General features: G+C 41.1%; 2 protein-coding genes across 4 annotated transcripts in view; one reads left to right on the forward strand and one right to left on the reverse strand.

Annotated features, from left to right (window-relative positions):
• LOC106816744 (tudor domain-containing protein 7-like) overlaps positions 1 to 7998 on the reverse strand; it is a 46805-nt gene extending 38807 nt beyond the window's left edge. The window contains exons 1-3 of the mRNA XM_014821370.1: positions 7962 to 7998; positions 4073 to 4190; positions 3600 to 3705 (exon numbers count right to left, since the gene is read on the reverse strand). Of these exons, the coding sequence (XP_014676856.1) occupies positions 3600 to 3705; positions 4073 to 4160 (194 nt within the window). The 5' untranslated portion in view covers positions 4161 to 4190; positions 7962 to 7998. The remainder of the gene's footprint in view (positions 1 to 3599; positions 3706 to 4072; positions 4191 to 7961) is intronic.
• Positions 616 to 20000, forward strand: part of LOC106816844 (transmembrane and coiled-coil domains protein 1-like) — a 99020-nt gene continuing 79635 nt past the window's right edge. For all 3 annotated transcript variants that reach the window (XM_014821484.1, XM_014821499.1, XM_014821492.1), the window contains exons 1-2: positions 616 to 730; positions 17094 to 17201. Coding sequence is in view for 1 of the 3 variants with exons in the window: in XM_014821492.1 (XP_014676978.1) it covers positions 17200 to 17201 (2 nt within the window). In the remaining 2 variants the exon portion in view is untranslated. The remainder of the gene's footprint in view (positions 731 to 17093; positions 17202 to 20000) is intronic.

Here is a 20000-nt window from a genome sequence, read left to right on the forward strand (position 1 = left end):
GCTAAAGTAAGTAGGCCTAGACCCTAACGCTACACATACCTCATATAAAAATATAAACATAATACTAAACAACCCAAAACTACCTCTGGTACATATCTGTAGTACCTGATACGACAACGACCACATCTGCTCCACTAACACAGCAGGCCTGCGGCAGTTAATGTATTGTACGCGGGCTATAGCCTGCCGCCTAGGCTAGAGGCTCTACCCTAACCCTAACGGCCTAACCATATCAAATAATGATAACATTCGGAACACATAATATAACAAAGTATACTGTCATGAAATAATTAGATAATTATAATAGTTCATACATAATGAATATGCAACAGTGATATATTTTGTTCTCGGTTAAAACCTTAAAACCAAAATAGCATGCTTCGTATCTATGCACGGTTCTCTTGTTTAGAACGAGGTTGCTTATTCGCTATGCTTTTACTTTTACAAATTAATTACTTAAACAAAATAATAAGGGTATAACATTACATATTCATTAACGATATGTTAAATCATATAGTGATTGTTATTTTATATTAATCAATTAGTTGTTTGTCAGTTATCATATCATTAGAAATACATATTCGAATAGGCCCCTAGTGTACGGAATGCCAGAATCCCTACAACTTGCAAGCTTATCGATGTCGTCCATCGTGTCACGAATAAAGTTGGTTTGTTTGTTTGCGAAGTGATGCAGCATCGAGCCCGAGCAGTTGAAGAGCAGATGAATTAAGTGAGTCTGCAGTTTTGTGACATTATAGGTGTAGGGTATCCGTGCATAATCAATTATAGTTATGTATTAACTATTAATCGGAGGCTCGCTAGAGTCTAGGCCTACTTACTTTAGCCGTCTAGGCTCATGTTTTTTGTCCACACATTCCATCAATCATCATCAATCAATGAATCATGGAACACATGCGTCTAAACAGAGGAATTGCTCCGACCTGTGATTGGAGGATAAAAATAGACCCCGCCCACTTTTCCACTTTTGGAGGATAAAAATAGAATTCGTGACGTTTCGTTTCACCGGTCATAGCCGCGCGTGTATTACCAGGCATTGCCATTACTAGCCTTAGCTCTAGTACTGTATAGCCCGCGTTCGATAAACTGCCGCAGGGCTATAGTACATTGTCGGCTGGAAATACCAACTACGACCTGTTACCACCTGTCCCCATGAAAAATGAATCGCAAAACGCAAAGTTATCGGGCTTTTTAACACTTATTTATCTACATGGACATCTCACCTATCTTTTTGAACACTTTCAACAACTTTACACCATGTATTTGTCCTTTTATTCCACAAAGTAAGCACTACTGGCATTTCATTTTGAAACGAAGTGGCGTGCGCACGCGTGACGTTACCGGATATGTACGCAAAACACATGGCATTTATGGTGCATGTATTATTCAAGGGGGTGATGGGGTAAACTCGCGCTGATGTTGCTTGGCAACGTGAGTAATGTTTACAATGGCGTCCTGGCATAAATCCCTTTTTGAAAAGGATGAACTGCATCGCAAACACTTCTTCTGATCCATTTTGATTTTTCGCGCTCATTTTCGCGCTCGTGCGCACATTGGCACATCAGCGCGAGTTCACCCCATCACCCCCTTGAATAATACATGCACCATAAATGCCATGTGTTTTGCGTACATATCCGGTAACATCACGCGTGCGCACGCCACTTCGTTTTAAAATGAAATGCCAGTAGTGCTTACTTTGTGGAATAAAAGGACAAATACATGGTGTAAAGTTGTTGAAAGTGTTCAAAAAGATAGGTGAGATGTCCATGTAGATAAATAAGTGTTAAAAAGCCCGATAACTTTGCGTTTTGCGATTCATTTTTTATGGGGACAGGTGGTAACAGGTCGTAGTTGGTATTTCCAGCCGACAATGTTCTATAGCCCTGCGGCAGTTTATCGAACGCGGGCTATAGTACTAGAGCTATACTAGCCTATGACTATGAGCGATACCGCGCGTGCATATTTGCTAATTAATTAGACTAATCGGGCTTCAATAGACTCAAAATTCACAGAGATTAAGGCTAAGAGTAAGACGTGTCTTAGCTAGAATTTATAGAAATGTAACTCAAATCGTTCACGCCATATGATAGTTAGTACACGTTCCTACCGGCCATAGCCGCGCGTATATTATTCGCAGTGGCTACGGGTACGGCAGCCGTATCTTAATGTCTTGAGGCTACGGGTACGGCACTCCATTTGCTTTCATACTTAACGAGACAAAGATGGCGGCGGTGGCGCCAGATTTCGAAATAACGCCTTGGGAAATAAGCCGTACGCGTGCGCGTGTGCAGGTACACGTCTGTGCATGTGTGCGTACGTGCGTGTGTGTGCAGGTACACGTGCGTACCTGCGTGCGTGTGCACGTACACGTGCGTGCATGAGTGTATGCGTGCGTGTGCACGTACGCGTGCGTGCGCACGTCCGTGCGTGCGCACGTCCGTGCGTGTGTATGTACACGTGCGTGCGTGCGTGCGTGTGAACTTACACGAGCGTGCGTGCGTCCGTGCGTGTGCAGGTACACGATCGTGCGTGCGTGTGTGCGTGTGCAGGTACACGCGTGTGCATGTACGACTATCACGAGCCTAGGTCGAGCCGTTTAGATTTGTGCCGCAATTCTGCATTTTCTCCCTATACCTTAAGTTAAGGAGGGAATGTTCCCTTCTTTTACACCTCTTGACCTTTGACCTTTGACCCACCGGCTTCGACATCCCAACTTGTTTTCGGATTACCCCCCCCCCCACGTCCCGAATATCGTGACCGTACGTCGACCTGTTAAATTTGTGCCCAACTGTTGACGGACGCACGGCCGGACGGACACACGGATGCACGCTCCTGCGATTCTACAAGCTGCATCTGACTATGTCAGTTGAGCTAATAAATGATGAAATTAGTCTACAAATCTTAAACCTAGAATATTACAATATGGCAATTATATTACCTTAATTATTTACATCATGTAAAATAATGAGTTTAGATATGCTAATAGTGAGCATGGTTGCAGTGTTAAAACATGACGAATTGTTCTGTGTGCCAAACTGCACAATGAAGTTTACTATTTTCGAAACGACCGCTTCATATCCTTTTGTCGTAAAGATATATAGGAAGTTAATTGACTAAATAACCACACAAATCGTGCCAGTTCTTAAATAGTTGCTAGCAACAAGTAAACGTGTGTAGCACAGAAATACCATGGTTATTTGGTAATTGCACAACTACTGCAAATAACATAACATGTAAAGAAATTGTACAGTTTTGGAATGAATAAGCCTATAAAAAAATTATGATCACTCAGCTGTCCTGGGGTATCAAAATTTGAATGTTGTCATAGTACTTCTAATCAAGATTGCTCAGATTTGTTGAAGACATTTTATGAAAGCAAGTACAAATTAGTATAAATATACTTGTGCAACATAGACTAGATCACAGTAGAAATGCCTAAACACTTCGTTGTGATGTTATTTCTGATCAGGTTAGACAAGTCTCTCTTTACTAAAATATGTCACCACAACTATTCTCATGATATTCTTCCCCATCACTAAATATAATTGACAATCTCTAGTATGCCATATATCATCACCTACTTAATGATTTGACAGACATCTGGCACACTTCTGAGAAACTCTTCAAGTGTCCTAAAGCCAAGAGACTTGAATGGAATAGAATCGCCTGTAATATCCTGGTAGTCGTCTGTAAAAGAGTCTCACATAAATGCAAGTTTAATCAAGAAATACCTACTATGACAATTCATAGGAGTAGCAATGGATTACACATCTCGTCCAACGTTGCATACCATTGCTCGATCTCTTCCAGTACTCTCATTATACATTCTAAACACTCTGTTCCTGCCTGCTCCTTCATTACAGAAGCAAGCATTACCTCTGTAGAGCTCAACGCTGGTACACTCATGCAAGCACGCAACTTTACACGATATGCTTTATTTTCATGATGCAGCTGCAGCTATTGACATCTATTGTTACGCACATGTAGACATACTTCAAATGCCAGTACATTGGTACATTCTGTGACACACAGATTATTATAATTATATACTTACAATTTAGTTTCGTGAATTTCACTCCACCTTTCTCACTGAGGAGAACGCTTCGCAGCATGCTCTTCACACTCTTTACGCGCTGCTCCATGGTGCACAGCCAGTCTCACGGTGGGCTAAACTAGAAGAACGAAAGCAAGTGTTGCACGCTGCATGTAAACTTTATAGAGCCAGTGATGTCTTTTCTTACATTTTAGCATCTGTTATAACCATGCAGGGTTTCTTCTACATTGGAGGCACTGTGGCGCACCGCCGTTGTCAAATTTAACAACGCCGTTGTGAAAATGTTCCTGTATTTACCCGCCGTTGTCAAAATAGTGTCAATCAAAAAATAAATAGATCACTGACACCACGTGCTTCTGACTAGATACATGGAAAATCGTAATAAAATTTACAGCAACGTTTCTTTTTGCGTGCCGGCAAACTCCTGTGTCATTCCCGATTGCAGCTTTTTCCTCGATTCCTCGATTCGCCGCACCAGCCAGAAAGCACGAGCCACGATGTGTACAGCAATGGACGTGGGTAAAAGGGGTGCCGCGGGCTGCTTTTGTTCTTTTGCGTGAATGCGTGAGAATGCGTAGGGCATCATACGGGAGTGCGGGAGAATGAGTCCAGATGCGCGAGTCTCCCGCGAAATGCGCAGCGTGAGACTTGGTAGGTCTGCTAACATAGTAAGATTTAAACTAAAAGGTGAAATTTTATTTTCTGGGTGCCTCAAATGCAGTCCAAGACATTCAAAATTTTAAAATTTTGCTGGGGGAGACCCCCAGAGCCCCTCTCTCCCCCACGTCTGCCTGCAGAATTCACATTCGTGCCTACTGCACACCTTTGAATCCATCATGTGCGTTTTTTCCCCAAACTGGCCAGTACCGCCATTGTCTAATTTTCCCTCAGAAGAAACCCTGCTATGGTTGTAACATTTTATTGATCTAAGCCAATAATGGAGATACATTGCTTCATGATACTCAGTACCATAAATTGTATCCTCGTATTCCAATATGCCCCACATACAAAATGCAAGCCACGAAAAAAACCGACACATCGTTGACATACAAACAGAAAATGCAGCTTGAAAAGGGTTGAATATATATTTCAATTTATAATCATGGAGACATATTTTATTATGACATTAGTTCAGTGTCAGTACCTAATATAAAAAAAGTTCTACCAAAAGCTCTAGATTACCTAGCCACGACCTAGGGATACACAATGCTCAATTTATGTTGGGAGCCAAATTGTCACACCTTAAAGCGATCATTGCGAGTTTTTTTCAGCGTTTTTTAGTGTTTATTCTCACTCTCATGATGCCTACCGTTGTTGCTTGAGTAACAGTAATTGTTTGAAATAACAATAAAATGTCTTAGAACCGCATGCAAAGACAAAATCATGCACGATTACAATTTTGCGTTCTCTTGTTGATTTTCGCTGTCATGTCTCGCACTTTCTCGCGGTACCGCGAGACGTCAACAAGGGTACAGTAATGCAAAAATCGCACCGGAGATATTTTTGGTCAGATGTAAACACAGAGGTGCATATAGTAGCGTAACACAAACAAGAGTGTAAGTTGTAACCTCATAAATATTAGTCTTCAAAAGTCCTAGGGACTATAACGAAGACGGAGAGAGAAGTGGATCAAATCCTCGTTATGTACCGCCAGTGAGAATACTTATCACACACAAATAGATGCCCCTTTGTTTTAATTATGTTCGCTTGTTTGAGACGCCATTTGTGATTTTTGAAAGTCCTGACTCGAAAAAATTTATTGCTGGTATGATGTGGTCAAATCAATTTTTCTATGCTATAACTGCATAAAATATTTGTGTTTTGAATGTTGGTGTAATCAGTGATATTTTCGCTGTCAGGTGAGACTATATTCAGCTATATTTCGTTTTTCTGAGCAAAATTCTCACAATGATCGTTTTAAAACATATATATGTATACAACTGTAACATTGGTACAGCAATTTTCAAAGTTTCTTCTTCTGTATTTTTTAAATCTCAGCTACAACCGGCAAATTGCATAATTGGCATGCTCAGTTACTACGCACTAAATAATGAATTAGAACTCTACAAAATACAATGTAGGCCTTAGCCCGACCAGGCTGTACGACCGATTGTCTATATACATTGGTCTTCTAACCCTAGCAAGACCGTTTCTTGGAGCTATGTAGGCCTATGGCTATGCCATGGTCAACACCATCACAGCAACATCAGTCACTATCGACTGAAGTGGGACCTAGTCAACCCTAGGGTCGTCAAAAGCCCGAACAAGAGAGCAGGAGGATGCTGCCAGAGACATCATTGGCGGCATCATGAGCAGTTGCCCTATAACTATAAGTGCAGTGATAGCCTTTACAGACGGCAGCTGCCAACCCAACCCAGGACCTTGTGGCGCAGGCTCTTGTATACTCCTACCTGGTGAGGACACGCCCATTGAGATCAGCAAACCAGTATCACAGCATAGTACCATACTGCTTGGAGAGCTAGTAGCCATCTTATTGACCTTGGACTATATTTGCACCGAAACCAACATGGATGCCACGGCGATGGTCCAAATCTTCTCTGACAGCCAATCGTCCATAGGTCTACTCACCTTAGGATGGAAAGCCAAGCAGTTCTTGGACACTATCTCCAGATGTAAAAGTCGAATGTGTTATCTGGAAGCACTAGGCATTCCAGTTAGCATATCCTGGACTCTTGGACACGCTAACATCACTGGCAATGAGATTGCTGATAAGTTGGCCAAACAAGCTAGTCAAACAGCTGCTAGCATGGAGAGTGAGGGACCGACCTCCCAAGGGGACGTTAGAGGGGCCGTTAGGGTCTCTGTCAAGGCCAGGTGTCAGAGACAGTGGGATGTATCGGAGACAGGCAGATGCCTTCACAGCTTGAAACCTTCGGTCAGTATGCATGAGCTGATCGACGTACCGAACCATCGCCTCTATTCCAAAATAGCCCAACTAAGAACGGGATACGTGGGCCTAAATAAATATCTCCACATAATTGGACAAGAGGATAGCCCCAACTGTGAAGAGTGTAGTAAGCCCGAGACAGTAGAACACTTTCTCTTGGATTGTGCTCGTTTTACAGAACAGAGAGAACGACTGTGCTACAAAATCTTCAACCTGTGTGGAGAATGGTCCATCTCAATAGCCATGTTATTAAGTGTGTTAGAAGACGATCAATAGAAAGACATACGCGTCAAAATATGTGAGCTTCTAGGTGCTTACATAGCCCAGACATGTCGCCTCTAGTCTAAAGAGTAAAGACGTCACCGCCACCTATTACCCAGTAATAGCCGTTATACCGTGAGACACTTACATAGCGTGACATTAACGTACTAAGTGACGCTGAGAGGGTCTATGTCCCCCGGGGTACTGCTGGAACGTACCCTGGGTACGGTCCGGTATACCGAAACGTACCCTGGTACCATCTAATATGCCGGACAGTACCTCGCCTACTCCACTAATGCTCAAGGGGTCGTTGTCGTATCAGGTACTACAGTATGTACCCGAGGTACATAGATCATGTATACACAAAGTGTACCAGACTTGTACTACAGAAGTGTACCCTAACCCTAACTAACCTCAACCCTAACGCTACACATACCTCATATAAAAATATAAACATAATACTAAACAACCCAAAACTACCTCTGGTAGCAATATTGTTAGTACTGATAGCGACAACGACCACATCTGGCTCACTAACACGAGGCACTGTGCGCAGTTAATGTCATTGTACGCTGGGCTATGAAGCCTGCGGGCCTAAGGCTAGAGGTCTACCTAACCGCTATACGGCCTAGACCCATATCAAGATATGATAACATTCGGCACACATAATATAACAAAGTATCCTGTATGAAATAATTAGATAATTATAATAGTTCATACATAATGAATATGCAACAGTGATATATTATTGTTCTCGTTAAAACCTTAAAACGCAAAATAGCCATGCTTCGTATCTATGCACGGTTCTCTTGTTAGAACGAGGTTGCTTATTCGCTATGCTTTTACTTTTACAAATTAATTAGCTTAAACAAAATAATAAGGGTCATAACTTACATTTCATTAACGATATGTTAAATCATATAGTGATTGTTATTTTATATTACTCAATTAGTTGTTTGTCAGTTATCATATCATTAGAAATACATATTCGAATAGGCCGCCCTAATGTCCGGAATGCCGAATCCTACAACTTGCAAGCTTATCGATGTCGTCCATTCTGGCACGAATAAAGTTGGTTTGTTTGTTTGCGAAGTGATGGCAGCATCGAGCCCGACGGCGTTGAAGAGCAGATGAATTAGTGAGTCTGCAGTTTTGTGACGATTATAGGTGTAGGGTTCCGTGCCATAATCAATTATAGTTATGTATTAACTATTAATCTGAGGCTCGCTAGAGTCTAAGCCTACTTACTTAGCCGTCTAGGGCTCATGTTTTTTGTCCACCACATTCCATCAATCTCATCAATTCAATGATCTGGACCCATGCGTCTAAAGCAGAGGAATTGCTCCGGACCTGTGATTGGAGGATAAAATAGAATTCGTGACGTTTCGTTTCACACCGGTCATAGCGCGCGTGTATTACCAGGCATTGCCTTACTAGCCTAGCTCTAGTACTGTATAGCTCCGCGTTCGATAAACTGCCGCAGGGCTATAGTACATTGTTCGGCTGGAAATACCAACTACGACCTGTTACACCTGTCCCCTGAAAATGATCGCAAAACGCAAAGTTATCGGGCTTTTTAAACACTTATTTATCTACCTGGACATCTCCCTATCTTTTTGAAACTTTCAACAACTTTACACCATAGTATTTGTCCTTTTATCCACAAAGTAAGCACTACTGGCATTTCATTTTAAAACGAAGTGGCGTGCGCACCGTCGCGTGATGTTACGGGATATGTCGCAAAACAACGTGCCTGGCATTTATGGTGGCATCGTATTATTCAAGGGGGGTGATGGGGTGAACTCGCGCATGATGTTGCTTGGCAACCGTGCAGTATGTTTACATGGCGTCCTGGCAATAATCCCTTTTTGAAAAGGATGAAACTGCATCGGCAAACCTTCTTCTGATCCATTTTGATTTTTTGCGCCTCATTTTCGCGCCTCAGTGGCGCACATTGGCACATCAGCGCGAGTTCACGCCCATCACCCTTGAATAATACATGCACCATAAATGCCATGTGTTTTGCGTCATATCCGGTAACATCAGCGTGCGCACGCCCACTCGTCGTTTTAAAATGAAATGCCAGTAGTGGTGCTTACTTTGTGGGAATAAAAGGACAAATACATGGTGTAAAGTTGTTGAAGTGTTCAAAAAGATAGGTGAGATGTCCATGTAGATAAATAAGTGTTAAAAAGCCCGATAACTTTGCGTTTCGATCATTTTTTGGGGACAGGTGGTTAACAGGTCGTAGTTGGTATTTCAGCCGAAATGTTCTATAGCCGCCGCGGCAGTTTATCGAAGCGCGGGCTATAGTACTAGAGCTATACTAGCCTATGACTATGAGCGATAACCGGCGCGTGCATATTGCTAATTAATTAGACTAATCGGGCTTTAATAGCAGGCTTTCATTTTTAAGGGGCGCGATCGCGCTGCGAGCGCTCCACCGCGCACCATAAATTGTGGCCATGGTGCGCGATCATCGCGCCTCATAAAAGTGGTTGAACTCGCGCACCAAAAGTCAGTGTATCGATCGATCGTGTACATCAAAGCCGCCGCGTCACGCGGGCCTGGAGCCTAGTTTTCCCTGTCCATAGATGTTGTCATGTTGCAATGGATCGCGAGCAGGAGGCCTGAGTGGAGTATCTATTCTAGCCCAACTGCTAGTTTCAGTAGCCAATGAGAATGCGCAACTTTCATACACCCTTCGCAGGCTCAATTTTAACAGTCGTCCGGTCGTCCGTGACGACTGCTTTTCTCTCGGCAACTACAATTGCTTCCGTGGTTGTCCGCGTGTGCCACCTCTATTAAAAATGTTATATTCATAATGCGCGCGTTCATTTTACATACGGCCAGGGTTGCACAATACGTCTGCAAGTACATGTCTAGACGCATTGTCTGGCTTGCTTGTACAAAGTATAACATTACGTGTTTAACACACAATGTTTCGTGTTAATTTTCAATTTTGCTCATCTGTGACTTGACACATACAGTGTTTGTAATGTTAGTAATTGTTAGTAGTGTAATGTTAGTAGTTATTGTAAATGCTATGAAATAAATTTTTGCAAATTTTAATTACTATTATTATACGTCATTGATTCCCAGCATCTTTTACACATTACCAATATTTTTTATCTTCATATAATGAGTGAACACATGCGAATGGCCATGTCTGCTGTCACTGCAATACGTAAAAATGTCACTGATTAGGCTTTTGCTTTACAGCACTGAGCATCACGTGAGCAGAGTGCATGCAGCACATGTTTTAAATAATATCCGACAACTAAAACTCTTGAGGGACAACTCCCGACAGAACCCAAAAAAAAACTTAAAATTGAGCACTGCGCCTGTCGTCGTATGGCAGACCTTTTAAGAATGGCAGACCTTTTAGAGGTGTGATTTTTAGTGAGCTCTCCATCATGCTCTTAAGGGTGTGATTTTTAATGGAGCTCTGCCATCATGCGCTCTTAATGGGTGTGATTATGGAGCGTGAAAAGTCCCCCTATGGTGGTTCTAGGGGAGTCATGTAGTCCTCCTGTACTTTTCAAATCTGAAAGCCTGCAATAGACTCAAAATTCACAGAGATTAAGGCTAAGAGTAAGACTGTCTTAGCTAGAATTTATAGAATGTAACTCAAATCGTTCCACGAGCCATATGATAGTTAGTACACGTTCCTACCGGCCATAGCCGCGCGTGATATTGTCTCGCAGTGGCTACGGGTAGGCCAGCCGTATCTTAAGTCTTGAGGCTACGGGTACGGCCCTCCATTTTGCTTTCATCCTTACACGAGACAAAGATGGCGGCGGTGGCGCCAGATTTGAAATAACGGCCTTGGGAAATAAGCCGTACGCGTGCGCGTGTGCAGGTACACGTCTGTGCATGTGTGCGTACGTGCGTGTGTGTGCAGGTACACGTCGTACCTGGCGTGCGTGTGCACGTCACACGTGCGTTGCATGAGTGTATGCCGTGCGTGTGACGTCCGTGCGTGTGTATGTACACGTTCGTGCGTGCGTGCGTGTGAACTTACACGAGCGTGCGTGCGTCCGTGGCGTGTGCCGGTACACGATCGTGCGTGCGTGTGTGCGTGTGCAGGTACCCCGTGTGCAGGTACACAGTCGTGTGCAGGTACACGCGTGTGCAGGTAGCACGCGTGTGGCATGTGTGCGTGGCGTGCGTACGTGCGTGTGTGTGCTGGTACACGTACGTGCGTGCGTGCGTGTACACGTGCGTGCGTGTGTGCGTGCGTGCGTGCGTGCGTGTGTGCGTGTGTGGCACATACACGTAAGTGCATGCGAGCGTGCGTGCGTGTGCACGTACACGTGGGTGCATGAGTGTGTGCGTGCGTGTGCTTGTATCGAACAATTCACGCATCTGGCTTGCTGAACTGGCACGAGAAAACACATAGACACGAGTCATACGAAACGTGTCAAAGTAACGGATCCATTTCTGTTTTATGCGAATGACTGCGTTGTTGAATCAAATTTAGAGAGTGCTAGTCACCTTCGAAGTGGTAGAAGAAGAGAAGGAAGTGGTAGGAAAAGCGCAAAGGAAGAAGTGACAGCAGATTCAAACAAGGGACAAGAATCTTAATCGAGCAATTGAAACGTTTACAAGATTAGGCCGTATATATAGAAAACCTAAGAATTTTAGTTTTAAATTCTTGTAAACTGCCTCGTGTTACAATATGTACAGTTGTGTACTATGTATGTAGTGGTCTCGAGCCGGCATCGACCCGAGTCCTCGAGTCCGGAGGGCTCGAGTCCGAGTCCGAGTCCGAGTCATTGCACTCCGAGGCCAGACGAGACCGAGACTAAGGAAAACGGTCTCGAGGCCGGTCTCGAGGCCAAGACCGGCCTCGAGACCTACAACACTGATTATCATTATCATGTATGGAATGTATCATATTATCCATTAAATGAAATATTATAGTACAAATTACTACAATGAAGCAGTTATTGTGCTGAATTTTTTTTTATAATGTAGTATGTCTTTACATTGTAGTGCATTGTTCGTGTAGGCTCGTTCTAGGCTTAGCATGGACAAATCCCGGTGTGAATACATATTCCTGAAGTGCATACAATTTGTTTTGATATCTACTTGGAAGAAATATATGCAAGTGAAGATAATCTACTTTGCTAAAATAATATCATAATTCTGATCATATTCAATCTGCCATTTACCAGGGTAGGAGTTTAGAAAAAAGGTGCACTCGTCCACATAGATGAGTGGCTACTGAAAGCCACCTGTAACGTACTGGTAATATTCTGAGGTATAACTGAAATAGTACGATACATAAATATTGATAATTATTGTTTAAAAATGAGTAGTTGATGTTGCTTTCTATGATTTCTTTCTCTTTTTTGTGGCATTCACAATCACAGAATGTACACCTCATGCAGATAAGCAAAGGCAAACATCGCTACGTCAGTGGTGGTGTGTGATTTGAGTCAGAGCAGTATGAGATTGGGTATGATTGCGATTCTATATTACAACATGATTACGTACATGTGGGCGCAGGGTGCACCATTTTAACAAATTATGTTCATTTGCTTGAGTATTAGTGTATGTAAGCAGTTATGTACGCTTACTTAAGCTAAGAATTTTGGGCTTCTGGAATATTGATTCAACAGCATACATGTATGGCTGTAAGGCGGCGCCGGGAAAAGCACGTGCTATTGCCTGGTGCTGCCACTAGAAAATAAGGTACCAACTACAAGGTTGCATGCTGCACTTCTGCTGTCTTCGTGGTACTAATGAGTTGTGTAAGTTGACTTCTAGGCGTGTATTATGAACGCTGTTGACTCAGCTGTGGATTTCAGGTTTGTGTAGTCTTAGATTTTGCATAACACGGTACTTCAATAGGGTGTGTAATAATAGTTTATACGCAGTGATATAGCCACGTGTCGTTCTTATCAGAATTTTTACTCATTCGTCGCAGGAAAATTTGAATTTAAACTTGAATTGGGATGTATCGCAGGTTATATGACACAGGTTATAAGACATTGAAGTCTTATAGCCTGTGTCATATAAAACGTACATTTATACCATGCAGCATCCGTACAACTGGAAAGAGGAATTATTTTGAATTATTAATTGACACACACACGGCTTTTTGAGTTTACATCTAACGCAATTATCTTGAGCAGTGACGTGACCCGAGGGATAGTCTGAATTGTTTATGATACTGAATCCTGGAGCATATATATAGAGAGCATTCTGAATGCGATGTGTAGCATGATTTAAAACGTTGATTTGGTCGTCCTTCATTCTTGTATGCTCCGTAATCTGTGCTAAAGGACAGATCATTTGTTTAATATTATAGCCTTATTATTCTGTCAGATCTATCATCTCCAGTATAAAGAGGGTGAACAGGAAAGAGAGACGTAATATATACATTTTTTAAAGTATTCTGCGTTAAATGTCTTCTATTCCTACAAGCAGTACAAGCCACTGTATTGTGGTTCAGCATGTGAGTTGGGCAGTGGTGCTGTATGTCGGCATTGTCTGAAGTTCTGAACCTACAGTTTTTATCCCGTAGAGGAAGGATTTTGTAATGAATTAACATAATATTGATCAATTTTCACAGAGACAGTGAAGAAGTTTGCCGCGTGGCGTGTATAGACTCTAGCACTGGGATATCGTGTGCAATGACGGTTGGCAGACGAACTGTATACGCAGTTAATTTGCTTGTTTGACATCCCGTAAATACACCAAGACAAATACACTAGAGCCTCAATTCGATGAGTTTTATATTAGGAGTTCAGGAGCGCTTAAATCTGGCAGATCTGAGTTTTTGTTTTGTTTTTGTGAAGGGGTGGGGTATATATTGTACACGTGAAAACGGGGGGAAATCACTTTGTCTGGGGAAAAAATATTCGAGCAGTATGGACTTGTTCTGACTTTGCTATACATAACACAACATTCCTTATTACGTAAAAATATTGGAGAATCGATGCAGGGAATCGATGTGATTCCCTGAAGGAGAAATTTCTATAATAAAATATATTATGGTCTAATAAAAGAAAGACGGTACACAATGCGAAGAATCAATGGTCAATGTTTACATTTAACGATCGAGATGCATCCCTCTGAATAGTAGAACTATTTTTGATGTGGGCAGCTTCATTCGCTATACATGACCATGAATGGCCGTAAGGTATGGAGAATATTGACGTTTCTACATGTGCTTTGGACTTGGATTTATTGTTTTTCTGTGACCAGATGGTTGTGCCGTAAGTGCTGTCTGTATTTCAGGTTTGGCAATGTGACTTTCTGTTTAACCCCTTGTGAAGTATTTTTTTTAGTGTGGACACTGGACAGGTCTAGTAATTTGATGTGTAATGAGCGTGGTATTTCTTGGAAGAAGCTAATCTCCTGGTGTAAGATTTTAATTGTAGATTTGCATGCGTGGCTTATGGTAGAATGGCGGGTAGGGAATGTGATAACGGACATTGCAAGAAAAGTTTGGTTTAGTGGTTGACAGTGTGGGACAGAAGGTTTCTACCATGTTCAGAATGTGTACATCCTTTGTTTTTTAGGTGTGACCTATTGATTTCAACATGGCTTAATTTCAAAAACCCTTGCATGTACTTTCAACCCTTATGCAAAGTTTAGTTGTCCATTCAATTTTTAGACACGGTAAGATGGTATACAATATAGGTATGGAATGTTTCAGTCATTGTGTTCCATCCCGTTTGCTTGGGTGTTATTTGTATTCTCGTGTTCATGCACAAAACTGATAATCTTGGGCCACTAGCAGGGATTCGTAGGCCCTTTGTGTACTCTGACCTTTTTTTAATCTTTGTTGGGTGACTGAACCTGTCTGAGTGAAACAAAGTCAACAACAAAATTCAACAGTTGAATCCTAGAAAAGATTTCTTTTCATATTTTGTCATAATTTTGCCTTAAATTAAACAGAAATAATTACCAGGGTGTGCAGTGCATATTGTTCATTTCCTCTGAGTCTGATACAATGGCGTTGCTTATTAAACCAAAAGGCTTTAATTTCATCCCTCTCACTCTGTCCCCCTCCCCCCTCGCTCTCTATTTTATCTGCTGTCTTTCTCTTCCCACCCCGACTGTATCTCGCTAGTTAACGCTGTGTAAAGCTGTGTAACTAAAATCAAGTGCGTGTATTGACAACCAGTGACATCTGCTTCATACCTTCAGCTAGTTCACAAGTTTTTAACTGCCTACCTTACATATATGCATGCTTTCACACTCATGTAAATTCTTCATACATTTGTTATTATCACATTGCTTGTTGTTATAAGAGCTGAGCTGAAATAAGCTGGTTTTTGATTAAATAGCTGTTCTAGGCTGTGCTCGCGCAACTGCTTATAAACCATCTTTCTAGAAGTCCTAAACATTCGCATATCTGGTTATTCAGATAATTGTTTTAATATTCGCTAATAGTAATAGGCAATTCATGAATCTTCAGCTGTAACACCATTCATGTTACCCTGATTGAGGCATGCTGGGTTAGTCAAACCACTGCTGCCCAGGTAACACAGGAATTGTAAAAAAGTTTCAAGGAAAGAACAAATTTTAAATTAATAAACATAATTATGTACAATGAAAATTTAAGAACATTGTTTCTTTGTGTTTGATTTTCAGATAATGCATCTTCAACGGCACATAGTTGAGAATTGTTTTTATTTTTAAATATGTATAATATTTTGAGTTTCTAGTCATAAACGGATGTCTGTGTCTATGTGCGTGTATGTATATATATATATACTAACTGCATGCCTGCTGACGTGCATGCTAGTTGCTTGCATGTGCACACCGAAACAACTGCAGCAAGTACAGCTATAGTGTGTAAATAGTAGCTAAAAATAAATTTCTAAGCAGTACGTAATATTTTCTTTTAGTAGGCTTCATTCTAAATATTTGACTGAAATGGTGTGCTGAGTAACGTGCCAAGTATATTAAGAGTGTCTGCGCGTGTTTCACTGTGTTGCAATTAATACACCAAATTTCACATCAATTGGCCTGTACTTGAATTCTTCATGGGAGCCAGAGTAAAATTGTATGAAAGGACCAAACTGCCTTCATGATACCAATGATACACATTTCAAGTTGTTAGCAAAATGCAATAAAATCTCTATATGGAGCCTCATGATACTCTTAAATAGAACATGTAACATTATATATCAGCTTTGTCTGTTGATAAACGTGCTAAAACTATCTAGTAATAGACTAACACATAATACAACGGGGAATTTTATACATGACATTGCTTCTGTGTGGCATTTTGGCTATCTGGTGGATAGGGCCATGAAGTTATAAACAACGATGATAATAAAGTTATAGCACAAAATGTGAACAAGGAGAGAAAAGTGAAGAAGATGTGATGGATATATATATGTGTTATTGATATATATATATATATATATATATATATATATATATATATATATATATATAGCAGAGTTATTGAATTGGAGCAGTGTGTGTGATAATCATGTGGATGAAATTATGTACCAGATTTGCTGTCATAGGGCAATATATATATATTGATGAAGTTGCTTGTATAGTAAATAATTACAGACGTTGCATGAGTTACTCAGTTACATGTAACATGATGCCGACCCACTATTCACACACGCACGCACACATTGGTGCAGTGTGTGTAGGAGTTGACCAAAAAGAAGTATATATTATATATATGAGCACTATGATTACAATTCCCATTAAGCCACTGGAAGTAGGTGCACCGTACCGTAATTAACTCGGTGTGAAATGGCTGTGAGGGTGGTAGCTAATGTACACATTATTTTATGTGCAAAATGTAGTTATTTTCTTGATGTACTTCTATGGCACGTAATTTAGTTCATGTAAATCTCTTTGCAGTGGCTTTGATGCGTTCCGCTGGGGATCACCACAGTAGTGCTGCAAACGTTAGAATCATGTTTGCAGAGTACAAGAACCGTTGTAGCAATCCAGAGTACCAGAAATTATGTAAGTAGCACTACACTGACATTCGGTTCCTCCAATCACTGTTCTTACACACCGAACCCTCCCTGTCACCTAAAAATCAACAGTTATACAAGCCTACAAGGTAACGTTGATTAAATGTTCTTTAATTTACTCGAAATATCATCAGGACTTTTGCATTCACTTTTGCTATGTATGTTTCGTTCAATCTTCTCGTTTGAGCCAAGGCAAGGTTTGATATTGATTAAGTGTGAATTTCATCACTATGTGTTCTCTTCAAAGTAACATCCAATGCAGCAGCTGAGTACTTACAGCTGCATAGTCACATGACACTTCAACCTTTCCATCATTGGGTAGTATTAGTCCAAGAATTTGCTTGGTCATTGTTTGGCATCATTCTGAATAAAGACTGTATGAATATAGCTTTTAAAAGCAATATCGTGTAATGGGAATTAAATGTGCAACAAACTGAGTTCTCATCTCTCATCTATATGGTTACGTCGATCTGTCACTCTTGACAATTACTCAATGGTAAAAGTGAAGCGAGTTGAAGAGAGTAGCAGAGGGATATTACTCTGTAAGGCATTAATGGTTAAATTAGTTCATGTTCTTGGCTATCTACATGTTGTTTTTGTTGTTTGAAACTTGACCAACACCACTACTGTGACAAAGCATGTCATTAGGCAGTTTCGTACCAACACAAATATTCAATCCAGTCAGTCATTCAGCCTCATCTTGGACGTGCTATCTAAGAGTAGTGGCTTGAGCAGCTGTTGTTTAACTTTATACCAAGCAAAGGGATCAAAGAAGTTTTGATACGCCAGTAGAGGCGCAAAAAATAGGCTGATTGTCATTGCATTCGTTATGGCATGGGCATGACATGAGAAGCCTGTTTAGACTTATTGTACGTGGTTGTTTTTGCATTACATGCTGAAAAAAGACTCTGTATCAGTTTGTATACAAAGGGTATTCCCATACGTTTGAAATGATAACTTTGGTATCATTTCATGTAGATTTTTTGCATTAGACATAATATGTATGCAAAGTTTGCCCAATAATTGAACTATTGTGGTTGAAATAACACCGAAAGAGATTGCTTGAGCCTAGCGCAGACCTGCAATTTTTTCATGCAACTTGACAGCGATTCTAGAATCACTGTAAAAATTGCTGTGAAATCGCTGCGTCTGCGGGAATGTGCAACTCCAACCCGTAGTGATTCTGGTCGCTTGTGACGAGTTGCAAGAAATCAGACTCGTCACTCCAAATTGCTCTAGAATTGCTTTTTCAAATTGCGTGTGTGCGCACACGCGGTAATTATACATCGACCGATCGCAGGTCTGGCTAGGCTTTGGTGTTTTCATGACAAGCTTTAAGTAGGACCTAAAACCCTGATTAGCAAATAAATTTACAGGGACACTACACCCTAGAATTTTAGGGTATATTATGATAGTAAGTGCATAAATAATAGTATATACCTACAAATTTCTATAATCATGCATTCACATTTGTCATGAAACAACAATGAGTTTGGACATCTTTATTTATTTTCTGCCGCTGACATGACACTCTGCGATTGTACTGCCACCCCGACGAAGTTGCACTTTTGCAGATTTATTTTGTGCGTTACAGACCGAGGGCTAATCACAAAAGTGCAATTATATTTATACCTAAAGTCTGCTATTTAACTGAACAATCTTTATTTTAGGACAAATTCGTTCATATTATAACTGAATCTAGAAGTTATTTATAAGATATTGCAATCCTTCTTCTCTTAAGTTAATAAATAAGAAACACCCTCGCCCTGTAGCCTCCAGAAATGGGTTTTAATTATCCAACATACGAATATTTTCTGTTCAATAAAAATACTCATTACGCACACATAATATCTAGCAACAATAATTAGTCGTATTAGTACGATCTTGTTAACTTGTTTTTATGCATCAAAACCATTTCTGTTCAATAAAAATACTCATTACACACACATATACACATCCATACATGTTGAGATCTTGAAAGGATCGATGCGTTTGTATGTAAGAATTTAGAATAAAATAACTGGAAGAGTATGTAGAATTTGTGTTCACTAATAGGATATATTGTTTACAAATATACAGTCACCATCTTGTCTCGTCTCGTCTCCCAGTTCCAACTCTCGCTCCGCGTTCCACTCCTGTTCAAAACGCTCTCTATCTATATATATGACTCTCTCGTCCAATCACCAACAAGCTCTACTCTGCACAGTGCACAACCAATCACGCACAACTCTCATTCGTCTTATTACGCGCCAACCGTACATGTGTCCACACTGTCCAGCACCTGAGGCGTGTTCAGGAGAGCGAACGCTGGCGAGCGCTCGCCTTTTGAACGACACTGCGCGAGCGCACGCGCAAATTCAAAAGGCTGTTCGCTCAGCGCGCGGGGTTGTTTACAAGATGGCGACGGGCAATCTGGCAAATGGGAATCTAACATTTCTGACTTCAATTTGCAATCTATTTCAACTTCATTTCATTTTTCATTCATTCATTTACTTCTAAATTCAATTCGTATCAATTTCGTCTGCTAATTCGTTTAACAGTACTTGTTCGAAGACATTAAAATCTCGCGATTAAAATCTGCTGAGTAACCCTCTATGGGGGCCGCCATTATGGATAAAGCCAGCGCACAGCGAGCGCTCGTGTGTCGTTCAAGAGGCGCTGCGTTCGTTCATCGAGCGTTCGCATCGAGCGCTCGCTCTCCTGAACACACCTCTGTACTCGCGCCACCTATCGTTTGTAATCTGTCTGCTAACTGCCTAATTCCCCAACCTAGGCTGTTTCTAACCCA

This window comes from Priapulus caudatus, unplaced genomic scaffold (assembly GCF_000485595.1).
Source record: "Priapulus caudatus unplaced genomic scaffold, Priapulus_caudatus-5.0.1 Scaffold33, whole genome shotgun sequence".
NCBI lineage: Eukaryota > Metazoa > Priapulida > Priapulimorpha > Priapulimorphida > Priapulidae > Priapulus > Priapulus caudatus.